At 42.2% G+C, this 21,124-nt stretch overlaps 1 protein-coding gene across 11 annotated transcripts in view; it reads left to right on the forward strand.

The window, feature by feature from the left end:
* The window catches only part of R3HDM1 (R3H domain containing 1), a 2,579,330-nt gene that overhangs the window by 1,186,206 nt on the left and 1,372,000 nt on the right, over window positions 1-21,124 (forward strand). For all 11 annotated transcript variants that reach the window (XM_044074947.1, XM_044074954.1, XM_044074957.1 and 8 more), the window contains one exon: window positions 3,058-3,224. In XM_044074947.1, the coding sequence (XP_043930882.1) occupies window positions 3,058-3,224 (167 nt within the window). The remainder of the gene's footprint in view (window positions 1-3,057; window positions 3,225-21,124) is intronic.

Below are 21,124 nucleotides of genomic sequence, written 5' to 3' on the forward strand. Positions count from 1 at the left end.
CCTCTGGCTTGGAAAGGGTTATTTCTGTATGATTATCCCTTTTTTCCTCTCTTGCCCAAAGTCTTGCAGAAGATCATGTGGGGCAGACCCAGAATCTTGTTGGTGACTCCCTTTTGGTCTAGACAGCATTGGTTCCACTTTCTGTTTCATATGAGCAGGGGCAATCATCACAAGTTGCCTCAGAGGATGGATCTCCTCACACAAGAGAAGGGCTGTCTCTATCACCTTTTTGATGCCAGTTTACTGAGAACATGCTTCAGTTTTTGCAGGAGGCCAGAAAGCCCACTGCTAGAAAAGGGTCTATGTTTAGACCATCGAAAGTTCCTTCCCTCAAAAGGCCAAAAGATCATAAATAAGTTCATTGAACAGTCATAGTTGGCTAACATAAAGGGAATGGAACTAGTACGTACTTATTGGTAACGTAGGGATAAAGAAACGTGCCTTTTCCCCACTGTAGTGTGATCTCAAAGTTGGTAAATATAGTTAGTGGGTGGTGCAGCTGCCACTACAGGAGGATTTGGTGAACACAGGGTTGTGTTTTTCAGGGTTTTGAGAGTAAAAAAAATAGAATTTTTTTTTCTTTCTAGTCTAGCATTTTTCTAGACTACACCATTTCCTCCCTTAACTCCTTTCTTTGCATTCTCCTCTGTTATTTCTACCCCTTTTCGAGTATATCTTTTTTTACCATTGCTGGTAACCCTTCTCTGCTGTCTCCCGTACCCACTTTCTAGGGGTAGTTATTTGATTACCATTGTTGGTAATTTTCCTTTCTTCTCTATTTCTTTTATATGCATATGTGTGTGTATGTGTATATATATATATATATATATATATATATATATATATATATATATATATATATATATATATATATATATATATATGAGTTCACTTTATAACATCGAAATACTGAAATGTCGAATTTCAGTATCTCGAAGCTATAAAGTCGAATGTTAAAAATAGCGACGTTCATAATCGCGAATTTGGCGTATGTCGAAAATATGTCGAATTCGGTTATGAAGTTGCGCTATGTAATGTCCGGTTTTGTTTTGTTGGTGCGCGTGCGTATTTGGATGTAGGTGTTATGTCAGGTAAGTGAGTGTTTTGTAAGGGTTTTGAGTGGGAGTTAGTATGTGTGTGAGGGATTGGAGAATGTGCGTGTGTGAATGAGCTTTTGTGTTGTGTTTCTGCGATCTCGAAGTTAGTATATATAAGTAGGGGGGTGTGGGGCAGCCCCACATAGCGTGGGGGCTTGCCCCCTGCTTATGTGTGTGTGAGTTGTGTGTGTGTGTTGTTTTTTTGTTTATGTTGTGATGTGGGTGTTGTGTTGTATGTTTAGTGTAGTGTGTGCGGTGTTTTCAGTTTTTGTTTGTCTGTTTTGTGGATTTGGTTTTATAGTCTCGAGATACTGAAATTCGATATTTCAGCATTTCGAGGTTATAAAGTGAATCCATATATAGATATACACACACACATACATAAAAAATTAATTGCCATGTATTCGGTTACCTTTGCTTGCAGTGAAAAATAAAAAATGTATATTAAAATAATAGTACAAAGTATTCAATTTCCCAATCATTACAGTAATTGAAAAAATAAATGTCACAAATATAAGTTCTTTTCTATAAAAAAATTATTTTAAAAGGTGAATCATTCCTAAACTAAAAATATTAATATATATATATATATATATATATATATATATATAAAGTAATCCATTCCTGAGTTAATTCTTATGTAACCCAATTCCGAAAAAGCATTCAACTTTATTAATATTAAATTTAACATCAGTCTAACAATCAAAACAGCAATAGCTCGCTTTTTAAGTAACACCTTTTAGAGTTAACCCAGTCTTAAGCTAAAACACTCAGTCTTATTAAAAAGAAAATAAAAATCAGTTCTACTTACCTGTTATTTTGTAATTCATTTATATGTTACTTAGCAACAGATACTCGGAACTTGCACTACGTACCACCCTTTATTGATTATTCATTAGATACATAGGATTATTATTGGTTTCTTATTTCTTTGTTTTATTTTTTGATTGAGGATTGTATGCAGAATTTTTTGACTCGCATACTATTGTGTATTTTAAGCCATCTGTCTGCGTTTGTAAATATTTCTTATGTTCTTAATAAAAGGACGAAAGTGCTAGTTGCTTGTTTAGCGTGTCTTTTTAAAGTATGAAGTCATTTGTTATATTGTTGAATTTATTCATTTTTTTCTGTTGGCTCAGTTTTTCTTTTGTTGTATATACATATGAATGGAAATGACAACATCAAATATAAAAGTTATGTATTCACCACAACTATGCATCTATGTTGTCCATTTTCATTCTTCCTCAACTTCCCAACCCCCTTCCCTTTGAGAGTGATCTGGTAAAGTTTTTGGAGCCCCTGTTACTGTTTTACCTCCTGTTCTGTTCCTTTTATTGTAATGAGCTGTAGTCTAGATTGTTACATAGTGACAGCAAACTCGATCTGAGGCATACAGCAGTAAGGGGAGGAGTTGGACAAGAATCTGGAAGAAAAGTGGTTGAGTCAGATCCCCGAGACCCATTCATTGATGAAGAATGAAAATGGACAACACAAATGCATAGTTTTGGTGAGTGTATCATTTTTATTTTCTCTATATGTGAAATGAAACATTAAGACCATAGTTTTCTGAATTAGAAGATGATTTTAAGTTGTAAAATATGAACTCTGTTTCCTCGTCTTCTCTTTATCTGTGCCGAATCTGAAAATGGTCAAAGTGGATCAGTGTTCTACACACCTTAACAAAAGCAAGCAAGTAAATTTAGTATACACATATACGTTTAAGTAGATTTTTAGATGTGTTACTCAAAGTTGTGGTAAATTACCAGTTTATAACAATTTTACCTAAAACAAGATTATTGTGTGGATGTTTTTTCACTAGAAGATTATGTTGAATTATATTTCTCTAGAGCTTCAGTGTATTTAATACTGTTGATTGAAAATAATGTGATTTCTGAAGTGAAATATGTTAATCACAAACACTGACCTGTTGTAATGCTATAGGGAAGTTGTTTTGATGTAGGTCGGCCATTTTTAAATCCAGATGGTACTGCAGTTGTATATAATCCACCAGTTGGTCAGCATTCTGGAAGAACCCCTGTGACTGGACATGTCCCTCAGCCCCCACCACTCCCACCTCCCCCACCAACTGTATCGCAACAGCAGCATTCAAATCACATACTGACACAGGTAGGTACCTTATAATGTTTATTTTCTATTGAGATCATTTAATGATAATTAATTATGAAAAACATAACATGATCTAATCAGCACTGTGCACTGCATTTTTTTGTATTTTAATCTTGTATGTTGAAGTAAGTTCTGTAACATTCTTTTCTATGGCTAGTTTAGTAGTGATCTTCACTATTAGTGTTGCTGAGGTTTAGACATGGAGAGATCACACAGTGTTAAACTGCTAGCTGTAATGACTTGTACAGTTAAAGCTAGCTGTGGAGTCCTTATAAACTTAATGGCTCTGTGAGCATGCATGGGAAATGGAACAGTTAAAAAATGATCGTTGGCTACTTGGCTTTCTTCTAAAACAGGTCAGCATTTGCACCAGTCTTACTGTTGATGCACTGATTATGTTTGCTCTTACTTCCCATGCCAAAAGTGCAGCTGTGTGGGGCACATGAGATGGCAGTTGGGCTAGATGTACTAGCAACCAGACGGTCTGACCAGTGATACTGCTTTTGTTGCACAGCACCTGTATGCCAAGTCTCTTCAGCATCATTTGGTGGTTCAGAATTTGGAGTTGCTTCCAGCGTGAGTTAGGGCTTCATTGACGGATCGTTTCTCAGGAATACAAATCAATTTGTGTCCTGCAGTTCTTTAAGCATCAGGTGGCTACATAAATCTCAACAGCAAAATAAAACAAGTTCCTGTAACATATTTTGTCATTCTGAGTAGTGAACTGAGCCACAAAACACACTTTACAGAGAGCTTCTGATGTTGTTTCAAACTCTGTTTTGCACTTGCATCAGTACCATGGATTGAGACAGGAGTATGTGAAGCTTTGGGCTTAAATAACATAATGTTTAGGCTGAGGAGTTAAAAACATTAGCCTTTAAAAAAAAAAAAAACAGTTCATAGTTGCTAACTGAAGTTGATTGCCTCCACCCCCCATAGAAACTGCATTTATTTATTTATTTATTTTTATAATTTATGTATTTTTATAAAATTGATATAAACATGTAGCAAACAGTAGTAACTTGGTGAAAAAAAGTGTATACTGCATTGTCTAATGTGTATAAATAGTAATATACAGCTGTTGTGTCTAGTGCTTGTTTTTTAAATTATATAATCTTAATAAGCAGTTCTGCTGCTGCTCTGCCTCTTTTTTTGCTGTGTAATTCTCAGACTTATCTGTTGAAAATGACTGTAAATGCCATTCATTATACATAATGAACTCAGCAGTGCTTCTCAGTGTTTTGACTGCATCCAGCACCATCCAAGATACAATAGGAATATTTTTTTGATTTATTGCACATGTACTTACTTTATACAGTGATCACTACTGTTTTTGAGCATTTTTAAAGAAGCATGTATTTTATTTTGCAGCTAAAAGTCATGTCTTTGTTGGCTTTTCTATTTGCTTCCTAATCGCCTTGCAAAATTAGCCAGGGGCATAGTTATTTGGTTGTAGTTTATTGTTAAATATCCACTTGAAAGGTTGGTGGTAGTTTGTTAAATCTGCAGTTGAGAGTTGCTTTTGCTGTGCGGTTACATTAAGAAATTCCAGGATCAACCATTTTGTGGCAGAAAGTGTTTACCTGGCGTCTCTGATTTGGGACGCACAACAGGATTCCCAAGTATAATTGTTTATTGGCTAGAGAGCATAGGAGTCGGCTTCCAAGCTTTTTTCTATAGTATAAATCAGACAAATTTGCAAAGCTGTTTGTTTACTGAGAACTCTGCAGGACCTTTCAAGTGTTTCCACTGCATCCAAAGCAATCCAAACTAAGATAAGGATTCTGTCTTGATTTATCGCACTTGTACTTGTTTTATGCAGTGTTCACTACTGTTTTGACCATTTTTAAGAGTTTTTTTGTAGCAAAATTAGTCATTTCTCTGTTTGGCTTTTCTAGTTCTGTTTGCCATCAAATCACCTTGCAGAATGGAGAATTAGCCAGAGATTTAGTTGTTTGGTGGTAGTTTGTTTAATCTTCGCATGAGAGCTGCTTTTGTCATGCTTTTACATTAAGTAATTCCAGGATCATCCATTTTGTAGCAGAAAGGGTTTACCTGGTATCTTTGAGTTGGGAAGCACACAAGGAAGCTTGAAGTATGGTTAATTATTGTCTAGAGGACATAGGAAACAGCTGTCAAACTTTTTTCTTTACTATAAATCAAGCAAGTTGCACAGAGTTGCCCACCAAGTAGCAGATGTTACCTATGCTCTTTATAGTAAAATGTTTAGACAGTAAAGTAAGTTACAGTTGGGTTCAAAACCTGTTAAACAGTGTAGCATTGTGTGGAAATGAGCTTAAAGCAGTTAACTTGCACATTGGAATAGCACTACCGTAGCCTATCACTGTATAACATCTTGCCCTTAATCCCAGTACTATCCTAAGACACTCCTCTTAAAATCTAATCCTTAATTCTAAACAACCCAGCCTATTCCAGATCCGAACAACATGGGTATGCAATTTCCAAATGTCTGTGTGGCCTGTTTGGTAGATTTAGACATCCTAAGGCAATGTAGCAATTCTCTGACAACCAGTTAATCATTAAACAAAACTGTTTATGAGAGATGTTACACAACTTCTTTGGAGGCAGAAATCTCCCATACTACTGAGATTGTCAGGAATATCCACACACACATCCCTCACACACTGCACTTGCCATACACACAGATTGTCTTATGTGCTTAAAAGAAACCTTCCCAAATTGCAGAGACCTCTAAAGCCATCTAATGGTAACACTGCTCCTCGGCAATCATTTAAACACACACCAAAATCAACTACAAACATCTCACATTAGTCTACACCCAATGGTTTCTGCAAGTGCAAAGCCCATAAGGTGCAAGCATTTACTTTATCAAATAATCCTCACCGGGGACTCCATTGTGCATCGCACAGATGTCCCACTCACTAGGTTAGACTGCAAGATGAAGATGATAGTTGCCTGCTTGGAGTCAGGATCCACAATCTCATACATGCATTCAAGTCCCTGTACCTCGAGTACCGATACGATTCTATCATAGTCCATGAGGATAAAAATAACCTGAGACTTGCCTCGCTGGACTTTGAAAAAAGTGACATAATGGATCTCTGAATATATGACACAGATAGGCATGAGCCTTTCGTTGAGCAGCATTCTACCTGCATTAAGGGTGATAACAAGTATGAACAAAACATGACTGATTTTAATTGGCTTAGTTTCTGATGTCAGTCCAGGGGAATCCAGTAACTGTCAGCATGGGATGGCAATGTCAAAAGACTATGCTGCTTTGCCAAGGATGGGCTGCCCCACCCCCCATGCTTTCATATATTGGCTAAAACTCAATCCTCCCATTTTTATAACCTTTTTTGGCAGTGCCAAAAAGTCAAAACTACCAAACATATTAAAAAAGACTACAAGCATCCTTAAGTTGTTACTGCCTGATGCTCAGAGCCTAAACAAAAAACTCCATACCATTTAAGTCATCATCACGCCTGAGAATGTACACATATGTGCTGTGACTGAGACTTGGTTTAAGGCCATAAAATGTACTCCAGCAGTGCAGGACTGCAGTGCTTTCCACACACATAGACCAGCAACAGCACTGACCGGGGCCAAAGGTGGTGGTGCTTTTATCTACGTTACCAGCAAACATACCACCAAGTTGGTTAAACAAGATTATGCCATGGAGCTCATCCATGTGCAAGTCACCTTAGACAAGGTCCATTACTATATCTTGGCTAGATACAGGTCACCATCTATGTCCCTGGAGTGCCATGAGTCTTGCCTAAACTTACTAGAAGCACTTACCATCCAACCAAACACCCTATTCATGGATGACTCACAGGCACAGTACTACTTGAACTTTGTTGGCACAAACACCCTTGAACAGATAATGCGCACTCCTATCAGAGGATCAAGCATTCTGAATCTGGTACTTGCCAACATGAGTGAGGGTTGCACTCCATCTTTTGTCACAACCTCACTAGTGAGGTTAGATCGCAAAGCTGTCTCCTTTGAAGTAATATTCAACACAGAAGACCCCTCTAAACCAGCACCAGTTAGGAACTGTTAAGACAAACTGCATCCTATTAAGTGACAATCTGTCAAAATGCTCTTCCAAATCCCAAGATCACAGCTACCTATGCAAAGTTGTTCAGAGTCCCTATACAAATGTGTGAATGGTTGTATAGAGGCTCTCGGTCCTAAAAGAAGTAAACACAAAACAAACCCCACTGGTGTAATCCTCATCAAAGCAAGGGTATATAATAAAAAAAAGAAAACTTATAGCCAAAACTCAGCAAGCGCAACTCCCGTAAAGACAAGTGCTTGCTTATACAGCTAAACAGTAAACTAAGAGTTTTAAGTCCAACAAGACCAGCTCTAAATTTAGGATAGCCTTGCAAGCTAAGGACCATCACAAGACCTTCTTCAGCTGTGTCTAGAACCGTAAAGGCAGCACAATGCAGTATACTGAACTGGTGGTGAATGGTACTACCTTTACTGGTCATGGTGACATAGCAAATCTACCATCTGATAAATTTAGCTCAAACTTCACTCCCGACTTCTCAGCTCCACTAAATGAAATCCCCTCCAACGTACTTCCCCTAGCTATTAGCAGGAAGAAGGTGTGGGGGGCACTCTATTAAGTCAAGAACACTGTCTTCATGGGTCCTGACTGTATCCCCAGTTTCCAGCTGAACAGTCTAAAACATGACCTATTAACGACCTATTAGGACCACTTGAGGCACTCTTCAACTACAGCCTGGAAACCGGCCATGTTCCAACTGAATGGAGGCTCTCAACAGTCATTCCCCTCCATAAGAGGTTAGGTACAAACCTGTGTGTCACCCGGTGGATAGCCAGCTGACTCGTAGACAAGACCCTGGAAGTTAGAATTAGGGAGTCCACCTCTACAAAGAGGCTAGCACAAGCACAGTCCCTCAGGGATCGGTCCTGTGACCACTCCCTTTTGCATTTACTTCTCTGAAGTCAAGGCCAATGTCGGTGGCCTCTGGCTGGCTAAATTTGCAGATGATTGCAAATTAGGAGCTGTCATTGAATCGCTCACTGACACAAATGTTCTCTAAGAAGTTTAGTGTCGTGGACCAAAACTAAATGCTAATAAATGCATAATAGTATATCCTTTGGGAAATTATCCACCCCTGGTAACTTATTATATTGACAACACAGCCGTAAGAGTTGACCCAGTAATCAGAGACTTGGGGGCACACACAGACAGTAATCTATCCTTTGGCCATCGTGTGTCTACAGTATTGAGGAAATCACTGTGTGTTGTATAACTTATAAACAAAGGTATAGCATCTAGGTCCAAAGAAGTCATTGTTCGACTGTATTCTGCATTCATCAGACCTGTCATTGAGTACAATTCCCTCTTTAGTATGTACCTAACCAGGCATATCCAACAATTGGAACATCCGCAGAAGTTCCTCACTTAAAAAAAATAGGCATAAGTAATATTGCCTGTGAAGACTGCCTCAATGCTCTATCCCTGTATTCTGTCTCCTACATGTTGTTGAGGGGTTCTATGCCTGGCACACAAGATATCGTCAGACCACACTCTGAAGAACTTCATACATATCCATTGAACAAAAAGCAATTACCCATTTTAACGACTTAAACCTTGCCTGTAATGTAAATCAGACATACTGGAGAGACAGGTATGTATCCCAGAAACTACCCCTTCTCTGGAACAAGCCCATCCATGTGAAGCAGAGAGAGTTCCTCCCTAACCCAATTCAAGTGTAACTTGGACAGTTGTATGGGAACAGGAAATTCATCCCTGGTTTGGCACCCATGTTGCTAATAGATGCAGGCAACCTTTAAATGGTTTATCTCCCAGGACCTTGCTTGTAAATGTTTCACCTTCCAAGCCCCCTGCTTACACTTATCAGAGACACCAGAACTTAACAGTTTTGGGATGCATGGCTAGGCTTAAAAGGCCCTTGTGGTCATTAGCCTAGTAAACACCTATGAACCTACAAGGACAGGCTTGTCATTTCCCCCCATAAGGGTGGACCATTAACCAGTTAAGGCAACTACAGACCCAACAGTCTAGCAAGCCTAATATGTAAATAATGGAATGAATTATCATGGAAATCATATACAAAGACATTGACAACCTGCAGACACTGGACACATTGCAGTATGGCTTTATTAAAAGAAGGCTATGCCCACTTAAACTGGTTAGATTCTTTGAGAGGATTAACAAGACAATGGATGACAGGAAGAGTACGTACTACTTACCTTGACCTGCCTAATGCATTTGATACAGTGCGCTGTTCAGGAATTGTTGATAAGGTCCCTGAGCCTGCTAGGCATTAATCCCTACATAACTTGTTCTATTGCCTGCTGGTTCACACCCAGGACCCAAGAAGTCAAGATCAGTGAGACCACCTCCACTAAGGGACCAGATACCAGAGGAGGACTCCAGGGCTCATTGCTGGGCCCATTCCTGTTTGTTAGGAAGTCAAGGCTAATGTCCAAAGCCTTTGGCTCAGCAGATTTGCAGATGTCTGTAAACTGGGAGCATTTACAGATTCTCCTAAAGACACCAACATCTTGCAAGAAAAATGACTGATGCCAAAGCCGTGGCTTAAAACTCAGTGCTAAAAATGTAATGCCCTTTGGGAAACTGTCATCATCAACCCTTTTTCCCCATTTTCTACACGGAGTCTGGGTGTCATGTCAACTGTTGCCATCTCTACCTATTCATTACCATTCTCTTACCTTCTTCGACACTCATGCCCGACTGTCTCAAGTCATCTGTCACACAGTCCATCAACGTCTTTGCTGAACACCCTCTTTCCTTCTTCCTGTCAGTCAGGTCATCTTCACCAAATTGTCTTCTGCTTTTTTGCACATATGCCTGGACCACTGTAATCTGTTCCAACTGCAGAAAAGGTCAGAGAGAACTATTTTGGCTTCTACTTTTATGTCTTCATTTCTTCATCTCTCCAGTAGTGTGCATCCTATATCCATCTGAGGTACTTCATCTCCATCACCTTTAGCTTCCTCAACTGCTCTGCCTTTACTGCTCAGGTTTCTGTACCATACAATAGTACTGGTCACACCAATGTTTTTTTATGCCTTACTTTTCAGCTTCTTTGGCATTCTTATGTCCTATGGTTCACCTGATACTTTGTGCCAATTAGCTGCAGCTCATCTGATTCTAGCTGTGACCTTCTCACTCAGACTTCCCTTTGCCTCAACCACCCCTTACAGATACTTGAAGCTGAACCACTATTTTCCCTTCTGTCTCTTATCAGCTACTTCTGATTCCCCTTTTGCTACCTGTGCTCAGTTTCATCCCATGTGCCTTCAGTTGTGCATTCCATTCCACTGTCCTTTGATGAAGTTCTTGCTCTGACTGTGCCTGTAATGCCTCATCATTTGCATGCAGTAACTTCGTTGATCCATCCTCTCTGACCTATTTGCTAATGTTTACCACCAGTATGAACAGCAGTAGGCTTAAAGCTGAAGCCTGATGCACACCTACTCCCACTGGGAAACCCTTCTGTGATGCTGAACACTGTTTGTACTTCAGTCATTATGTCCTTGTACATAGCTTGCATTAATTCTACCAGTATTTCTGGGACTTCAAACCTTTGCAGGACTGACTAAATCAAGTTTTCCTGGGACCTTGTCATATGTTTTCTTTAAGTTTAGAAATGCCCAGTTGGACTTTCTCCTCATCTGTAGCTTCTTCTCAACTATCTGTCTCACTGCAAACATCATGTCAGTTGGGCTGCATCCTGATCTGAATCTGAACTGCTTATCTCCCATCTTGCTTTCTATACTTTGCATATTCATTTATCAATCACCCTCTCCAGAAATTTCATGCAGTGTGACAGGAGTTTTATACCCCTGTACTGCTCACAGTTGTGAATGCCCCTTTATTCTTGAACACTGGCACTAGTATGCTTTTTCTGCAGTCATCTAGGATATACCTTTTTTTCCATACTGCTGTGAGTACCTTCAGGAGTCATTTCTCTCCTATCTCACCCAGTATCTTTATCATATCTGCTGTGCCTTCATCTGAGCCTGCTGCTTTCCCTGACTTCATTTTCCTTAGATTTATTCTTACTACTGCTGTGGTGGGTGGCTCCTCTTCTCATTATAGGCAGTGTATGGGCCAGTGGAGCTTCTGTGGGGGTTTCTTGTTTCAGAAGTTGCTGGACGTGCTCCTTCCATCTGCCCTTGATGCCATGTGTTAGTAGGTAACTAGGGATTTGTCTGTGTCTGTGTGTGTGTGTCTGTCAATGTGTGTGTGTGTGTCTGTGTGTGTGTCTGTGTGTTTGAGAGGGGGGGGTGGAAACCGCATTCAACTCGAGGGCCTTGGCAGACCGCCACAATAAACTACTTCTGAAAGGCATGGCTCAGGAAGGACCTTTTGTTTCCCCTTCTAAGGCTTCCCGTTTGGGTCCAGAGAGGAAGGACCCCTTCGTTGCCTCCAGTGCCTTCCAAGAAACTGTGGCTGCCTGATACTAGATCCCTGGATCTCAGTCCAGCCCGGGCCATCTCCGATCCAAGGTATTCGGATCTGAGATCTGCAAAGTCTTCTTTCGGATCAGAGATCCTCGAATCCAGACAGGGTCATGCCAGACACTGATCTGACCAGTTCGTTGTATCTGATTGCTGCTTCTGCTCAGCCATCAGATCCAATAGACTTGTCCGATCCAACACTAATTATTGATCAGACAGCTTCACCCTCTACCTCCAGGCATGTATTCCAGTGAGCTCCTTGGCCTTCGGAGACCAACTCCGGAACACCGGCGTAGGTCTTTAGGGTCCCCCGACTATGTCTACCTATTCCTTCTCTTTCTCTAGATCGTCCAGAAGTCTGTTGTCTTGTGACATGGACAGGATGATGAGCTTCCTCAAAGCCCAAATAGAGCTGTGGCTCTTTGCTTCCCAGCCCATCCGGCTGTGGGGGCTTCGCCTATTCCATTTAGCCATTCTCCTTGTCTAACCCCAGGGGCTTTGGAATCTCAGGACCCAGACACCCGCAGTCAGATCCCGGCTGGGCTGAGTATTCCCCCTTTCTCAACCCCGCCAGGATCCCTGGTCTGCTGTGTTCCTTTACCCTTCGACCAGAGTGAGCCCAGTGCCAGAGTGGTTGGTACCGGCTCCATGAAGGCGGGATCGGGTCCAGTCTTTTCGGACCAGTCTCTATCCTTAGGGGCCTCAGCCTTCAATAGCTCCTGATCAGTATCGTCTGGGGGGTCATGGTGCTGTATCAAAGCTCATTCCTCCTCTCCAGGGGACGTTGCCCTCCAAGGTTGGGGACTGAACCACTTCTAGCCCCTCAGCCTTCCTGGTGGTGGAGAGGACCTTTTCCAGGACTGGAGTTTCATCTTCCACTCCTCTAGGTCTATCCTTGCCTATCTTTACTTTGGGTGGTGAGACCTCTCATTCTGTCCAGTATCAGCACTTCCAGTTGAGCCTTCAGGGGGGTTTTTCTCCTCGATGGGTCCCTACTTCTTCCGAGTCTTCCCCGTAACCCCCCCCCCATGGAGGAGGTACAGTATGAGAGAAAGTGCATTGAGGCACTTGGACTCCCCTTCAGAGTCCCTCACTGAGGACACGGACCTCGATAAAGGAGACTGGTCCCCCAGAGCTCTGCCTGACGATGTCTCCTTTGGGGACATCCTTGAGATCTTGAAGTGGAAGGGCAGATGGTCTCCCCAATCCCCATCTTCAGAGGAATCCATGTTTCTGAAGGCTTTTGGGAAGGGCCTGTCTTCTTCCTGGGTGTCCCCCCACTAAAGAGTTAGTAGATCTTATCGCTGGCAGGGCCTGGAAGGAGCCCGACACTGTGGAGCCAGTTCCCAGACAAGCAGATAATTTCCTCATCCCTCCTGTGGACTGTTCCTTCTGGAGCAAAAGAGTTCTGGTTGATGCTATCATGGTTGCTGCTGCCATGAAAAAGGAGCTGGCAGAGCAGAGCTCCACGATCCATCTGCTGAATAGAAAGTCCCAGGCAATAGACCATCACAGGAAGCATGTGTATGCCTCAGCTACATTTGGACTAAGGGCAGTCAATTACTTGGCACAGTTTACCCGCCTCCAAAGGGATTAGGTCAAAGATCTCCACTTCCCTTACAGCGTTAATGCTATCAGTGGACTTCAAAAAGGTGTCTCCCAAGCTTTCTACTCTGACATCCCTCACCAATTCCTCGATGAGGCTATTTCCAATGAGGCTGAAGCTACCCGTCTAGCGGCAGGTACTGACATAGCTATTAAGGCGTCCTACTTGGTTACGTTTATGTGGTTTTGCGGAACCCTTCAAAGCATCCTTTACCAATGCCCCCTTTGGTGGGTCCACCCTCTTAGGACCCACTGTGAAGGACACTTTGACCCATACTGAGCAGGAGGGGAAGACTTTGTCTGCGGTCAGGATGAAGATTTCTACTCTTCAGAGGTCTTTCTTCAAGACCCAGCAAGGAACTAGGAAGATGTGGTTCTAGAAGGCAGTTACCCTTTAAGAACACTCCTGATGATTCTTCTTCCAGTGGCAGGGGTTTCAATGGCCACCACCGTAGGAGGGGGGGGGGTTCCACAAAATCAGTGGTCCAGGGAACCTTTCTCTGAACAGCCCTATCAGCACTCCTGAGGCATTGTCTGGCTGCTGTACCCTGGTGGCAGTCGGGAGTCGCATTTCCCTTAACCCACTAGCCGGACAAACATTACCTTTGCTCAGTGGGTGTTAAGCATTGTTTCCAGGGGCTTTCATTCCCTTTTTGTAACCCCCTCCCAAACGCAAGTATCTCTTCAACGTTCCACCCAGTCAGAGGGAGTTGGCCGTCAGGGAAGTTTAACAACGTCTTCAAAAAAAGAGCCATCCAAGAGGTCCCAGCAGGGCAGAGTGGATCTGGCACTTACTCTCATGTCCTCTTAGTGCCAAAAAAAGACGGGAGACCTGTGTCCTATTTTGGATCTCCGCGAGCTCAATCTGTTTGTCAAAAAGTCCCAAGTTCTGGATGGTCACTGCTCAGTCCTTTTTGCCTCTCTTATGCAAGGACAAATGGTTGTGCTCCATGGATCTCAAGGACGCCTACTATCACATCAAGATAGACAGGTGTTCCAGGAGACATCTTTGCTTCCGGATAGGAGCCAGTCAGTACTAGTTCAAAGCCCTACCCTTTGGTCTCACCACAGCTCCCTGGGTGTTTACCAGATGTATGGCAGTGGTAGCGGCTCACTTGGGGCTACAGGGATTTCAAGTCTTCCCATACCTTGACGATTGGCTGTTCACAGCACCTTTGAGGCATTGACTGTCACAAGTAATCCAGCATGTTCTTATCCTTTTCAATCAGTTGGGAATTACTGTCAGTCTTTTGAAGTCAAAGTTGGTCCCCACACAATAGTTGGAGTTCATAGGATTCCAACTAGATTCCATCTCAAGAGATATCAGCATTGCCTCTGCGCATAGCTCAGTTGATCTGGGAGCAGGACATACAAATCTTGGACCTTTCACACCCCCGGTTTCACTTGATCCTTCGCACCCTAAGATCCATGGCCGCCACCATTCATCTTGTTCCCCTGGCCAAGGTATCATATGTGGGTGTTGTAGTAGACTCTGGCAGTTCAATGGTCTGTTCTCTCTTAACCCATGTCATAGAATTGATGCCGGTGTGCAGACTACACCTTCTTTAGCAACTTCAATCTCAGGATCTCCTCCTAGGCAGGCCCTTTTCTTTTCCTCCGCCCAAGGCCATGGTAACCACGAATGCTGCTCTGTTGGGTGGAGGGCCATTTTCAGGGGAGAGCAGTCCAAGGCATGTGGTCCCACATAGAGACCAAGTTGCACATAAATGTCTTAGAGATGAGAGCTGTCCTACTAATGTTGCAAGCCTTTCAGGGCTGTGTCCCTCTGGGGACCATTGCAATTCAGATGGACATGGCTGTGGTCTGGTACATCAGCAACTGGGCGGAACAAGATCTTACCCTTTGTGCAGAGAGCCCATGAGATTGTGTGTTGGAATGGGAGATGTCCTCCGGGCATTTTCTTCTTGCAGTGCATATTCCCAGGGACTCTGTGTTTGCCGACAAACTCAGCAGGCCGACAAACTTAGCAGATCCATCTAGAGTCCTTACAAGTTGTCCCTCAATCCCACAGTGGCAAGGCAGATTTTCAACAGCTGGACTCAGCCATGCTGCAACCTCTTTGCCTCCACAACCAACCACAAGTGCAGCATGTACTTTGCCCTGATCTCATCTGCGGGGGAGTCACCAAGGGATGCACTAGTCCATGATAGGCCTCTGGGTCTCCTTTACGCTTCTCCTCCCTTCCCTCTAATTCCCAAGGTTCTGCAGAAAGTGCTACGCCTGAGGACATCCCTGATCCTTATTGCCCCTTTCTGGCCTTAACAACCATGGTTCCCCTTCATCTGGTCTCATCTGAATTATCCTTCCTGGATACTGGTTTCTCTTCAGGATCTGATCTCCCATCCTTTGGAGCTTCCTCTTCCAAACTTTTGGACCCTTTGTCTAACTGCATGGTTTCTCCAGTTCCAATGATCTTGAAACAGTCCAGGCTGGCATCCCCATTGTGTATTATTCTGTCCTCCCAGAAATGTTCCACCAGAAAGGTTCATAGTAGTAAGTGGAAAAGGTTTTCTGTCTGTGCCAAGAGCAGGAATCTGGATCCCTTTTTTGCCTCTTGTTTCAGATATCGTTTTGTTTTTGTCCTCACTTTTTCAAGCAGGAGCAAGTTTATCTACTTTTAAGCTTCAATTGGCGACTATTTCTAATTTTCATGAGAACAGCGAGCCTACGTTTTCTTCCAGGCTTTGTAAAACATTCTTGATGGGGGTATTCCTGCTCAGACCACCTATTGAGGATCCTTCGCCTCCTTGGGACCTGATCTAAGTACTGCAGTCTCTGACTAGGAGTCATTTGAGCCTGGTAGTTCATGTGATCACAAATTCTTGTCATGGAAAACTGCCTTCCTGGTTGCAATAACTGTGGCTAGGAGAGTTTCTGAACTGCAAGCTCTTTCCATTGCTCCTCAGTACATGATGTTTCACAAGAACAGAGCATCTCTTGGAATGAATCCCTCTTTCTTGCCCAAGGTTGTTTCTGAGTCCAATTGAAACCAATGTATTCAGTTACCACTGTTCTTTTTTCTAATTATTCCAACAAGGGAGAGTACATTCTTCATACTTTGAATTTACACAGGTAACTTTGTTTCTATCTGCATAGGACCAAAGTATTTTGCAAGTCAGATCAACTTTTTGTGGCCTTTTCCCCAAACAGATGTCTCCTGTTTTCTAAGGTTACTATTTCTAGATGGATTTCTCGCTGCATCTCTGTAGTCTACAACATTAGATGTCTTGAAGTTCGTAGAAGAATCAAGGCTCATTCCACAAGTCCGTGACTACTTCCTCAGTGTTCTTGGCCAGATTTTCTATTAATGACACTTGTGCATCGATCGGTCCATACCAGAGAGAAGTATCGTCAGACAGATAAGTACCCTGTTGGAGAACTTTTTCTTTCCTTGCTCATGTCAGATAAAGTCCATAACCATCTCCATTGTGGAAAGCAGATCCCACACAGAGACTTTCATTCCCTTTGTGTTACTTGCCTAGGAATTTTCTCTTTTGCGCATGTTTTAATACTAGAACTTTCAGGTGTAGGGCTGAATTTCTTATAACGTTTCTTAGCCAACAGTCTGTTCAGCCATCGTTTCTGGTGTCCAGTGGTCATACCGAATTTGATCAGTCTAAGTGCAAGAATGATAAGAAACAAAAGTGTAGGCCTTCAAATAACAATCCATCCCCTCTGGTTTTCCTTCCAGGCTTGTGCGGAGCCCCCTTCGCTTCCAGAACCGATGACTCAGGCCTCTGTTAGGACCCTTTCGGAGTCCGATACACCATCTTTCCCCATCTCCTTCTATGCAAGCCTTCGACAACGGCTCGTTGGTTGGGTCCAGGACCACTCAGCAAGCCTTGGCTTCTGAAGACTGTGCACCATCCAGAGAAAACTGTGCTTTACCAAATGTAATGCCAGTCATGGGAGTTGCCTCTGGCACTGAACCAGCTATGCAGAATTATCTTTGTGTTCTGTCTTTGTTGGGCAATCAGAAACTGGCCAGATTCAGTGCTTGAGCAGGTAAGATGTGTTGTAGTGTCAGGGAGATAGCTATGAGCATAGTCTGTAGTTTGGGGGAGCCAGGTGCAATTGTGAATAAGCCAGCTAGCCCCTCTCTTTATTCAGAGGTAAGGAGAAGAGGGGGATAACTGTGGAAGAAGCCTCTGATAAATAGGGGAATGATGCATACTGTAAGCAGGCAAAGCTGAATTCTCTTAATCTATTCCTGTGGGGCACTTGAACCTTGACATGATTGTCTTGTTAAAAAAATGATAAAGTAATTCATAAGTGCATGGGTGCTTACTAGGTGTGCAGTCCAAGAGTCCTTTAGGGAGACTAACCCAATTTCCCAACTGCTACAGAGAACTGCATGGTTAACTTGCTCAGAGTTGCACACTAATCAAATGGAGGCTGTGGGAATCAGACCCTGAATAACAAAAAGTAACTTGTTAACTGCTTGTAACTGTAGTCCTGTACACTAACTGCCAGATTTTAAATTTTGCTCAGCATAACGTGTTAACTTGCATCCATTTTCTTTAGGAATGCCATCCAGTACATACAGATTGCAGCAGCTGATGGTCATAACCCTGTTAGCCACACACACAAATAACATGCAACAGTGCATGCAGAATTCTCCTTTGCAACTTTTAATTTTCCCCTCATTTGAAACATAATCAAAGTTCAACTGCTTGACCCCACTTCAACTTCAGGGTGCACAGTTTTTCTAGTCATATTTTTTTCTGGCTGGTAAATGGTGGTCTGCAGTTTATCTCCTGATAGTAAAGTGTAGTTGCATTTAAGCATTAGCTGATTTTATGAAATAGGTAAATATTTCAATCTTCTGTACACTGATAAGTGAGCTGGTGAGAAAGAGTCCCTAGCATTTCTGTATTCTTGTATTGTAGGATGACACCCTTCATAGCTTTCACTACCTTCTTTTTTTAGTATGTTTCACAGTTAGTTCTTCTGCTTGACTGTTTGGCTGCAGATAGTTTGACCTAGAAAGTCCTAGATGCTGTGTAACTTTCTATTCACGTAGACATCTGAATTCCTAATTTTTGTATTGTGGACAGCTGTCATATACATCAACTTCAGGTATGCTCTGTCTTGAGAATACAGACTTTAATGTGTTAGTCACACTTGTAGTTCTGTATGCCAGTTTTATTATTTCAAGATACTTGGGAAAATATACATGTATAAGATCCTTAGCCTCTTAATATGTGAAATAAACTGGTTCCCATGCTGCTGTAGAGATGACCTGGTAAATGCTGTGATGTATGTCATCTGTTAGGTTTCTAGTGTTTTTTAAACTTTGTTAAATTATTGTCACAGATGCATTAATAGGTAAGAAAAAAACATAATAGCATTTGTTATATTGATGCATTGTACCTTAGATATGTTTTCTTTCTTTTAACAAAATACTCACTCCAGCGTTACATAAATTGCTCTCATTTCTTGATTTACCTTAAATCCCACTCATCTAACAGGGTATTCTATATGAATTTTTTTTAAATCTGTGAACTCAAAAAAGATATTTCCAGTTACCTGATTCTTTTCCATCACACCTCCAGCATTTGCTGACTACATGAGTAAACGTTCTCTGAAGTCTGTTTTGGATATAAAAAATAAATATTCAAACACTTTCAAGCAAAAATCCTAAACCTTCTGGACTTTGTCACTTAATTGGGAGCTATACAAATGTCCACTCGTTTTTTTGTAAATTGCTTTTTCAGTCTCTCTTCCTAATATTTTCTAAGCACCTGTGATTGTTACTTATTATGCAATATTTTATATACTGCATTAGTTATTCTTTTTTTTTTTTTTTTAAACTTTCTATGTCTATACCCTGTTAATCCCTGGTAGGAAAGACTGTCTCTAATATGCACACCAAACTTCTACTTAGCCTCATTTCACTGTATTACCTGCCTTCTAATTATTTGCTCCTAATACTTTGTTTCATTTGCCAGTTTTCTCCAGGAAATTCCAGCCCCCTCCTACCTATTGTCTGTATCCCTACTTGCAGTCATTCTTATTGTTGAAATCTCCGTTCCTGTGTTTACTTAGATGTTCTTCGTGTTTCACTGTTGCAGTCATCACACTTGGGTTATCTTCCTGCAGGTAGCCCTCAGTCGGCCCGAATACCAGAGACTTGGTATTTCTGCGTCAGTTGCTGTTGTTAGGTCGTCAGGGGTATAAAACAGGCAGCCAACGCTATTACATCAGTCTTTCTTGCCGAGGAGCCCGAAGCAGAAGCAGTTTGCATGAGTGCCAGTCGGCCGCTACCTGAGTTTTCGTTTCCGAATTGAATCAACCTGAAGTCTTCAAAAGCGAAGTACCCCATTGGGAATCCTTTTTTTCTTGCTCTAACCGATGTTAGAAAAAGTTAACAATTGTCTTTCCTGTGGAAAGCAAATACCACACCGAGATTTACATTCTTACTGCATCACCTGTTTAGGCCCAGATCACGATGTACCTCACTGTCGGTTTTGTGCTTTGTTCAACGCCTGAACTATTTATCGTCAGGCCCTTATTGTCTCTAAATACTTTCGCTCTCGATCTCCATATTCCGAAATGGCTTTGGTAAGCCAACCGACTGCCGATCTTCTGAGAAAACGTAAGGATAAAGACAGAGACAGACTGCGCAGGTCCAAAACTGCAGACAGTGTTTCCGTTAAGCTAGTTGACAGTTCGCTGGTACTCAATGAGCCGCTTTCGCAGCCCCTGATGCCCGCTTTGATGGATTTGCAGGCCGTTACCGAGACCCGTTCAGAGTCTGGTATGCCGTGAGACTCTTCTTTGACTGTGGAACCTGCAGATGTCTCTACCTTGGATGGGTCTGGAGCCGCTGTGCAGACACCGGCTTCCGAGGAAGTTCTTCGCATTACTGATATTCGACACAAACTGATTACTTCTTTCGCGTCTTCAGTTCTGTCTAAATCTTCAGAGTTTCTTAGGCTAAGAGTATGAGCCACAACTAAAAAACTGACGACCCAAACTCAAGCACCTGCTTCCTTGCCACAACATTAGATGTTTAAAATGGCAGAAGACCTGATTATGCTGGTTAGGGGAAGCCAGCCCCCCCCTGCTAAGAGAAAGAGACCTGTACCCAGCAGCTTTAACAGACCAAGAGTCCGACGACTCTGAGGTTTCTGGGTATGAAGACATACCTTTATCTGATTGTGAGGATTTAGATGCAGAGGAATCCATTCCTTCTGCTTCCCCTCCAGAGGATTTTTCTTTTGGTGAAACCCTACATACTTTAAGAGAGAATTTCCACTGGGAATGCCAGGATTATCCTCGGTTCAAAAAGAGACTCGGAGAATTTTTAGATTTGCCACAACACAGACCTTTAGCAATGCCTCCAGTTCTGGATTCTGCGGATGATGTCTTTATGGAATCGAGTGTAACTACTGATAGTTTACCCCCTGCTCCAAGGAAACCAGACAGGTACTACAGAGTCCCTGACTCTCACAAATTTATTTTCAAAAATCCTACTGCTGACCCAGAGGTCATTTCCCAGGGGCCTAAAGGTATAAAAGCAGCTACAGCGAAGAATCCCACCCTTTCGAACAGGCATTCCCGAGCTTTAGACAGATGGGGTAATAAAGTATACATCTCTGAAACTCTCACCATTAGGGCATTGCATTGCCAGTTTCACATACTGAAATACCAGAAGCATATTATGGAACTTATTAAGCAAAAATTATCGACCTTTACAGACTGTGCAGAAAATAAAGAATTGCAAGAGCTTATGCATTCTGCAAGCCAAGTCAGCAAGCATACTTTGCAATGTGGCTTTGACATCCTAGAAG

This window comes from Protopterus annectens, chromosome 6.part0, assembly GCF_019279795.1.
Source record: "Protopterus annectens isolate FY-2018-M chromosome 6.part0, PAN1.0, whole genome shotgun sequence".
NCBI lineage: Eukaryota > Metazoa > Chordata > Ceratodontiformes > Protopteridae > Protopterus > Protopterus annectens.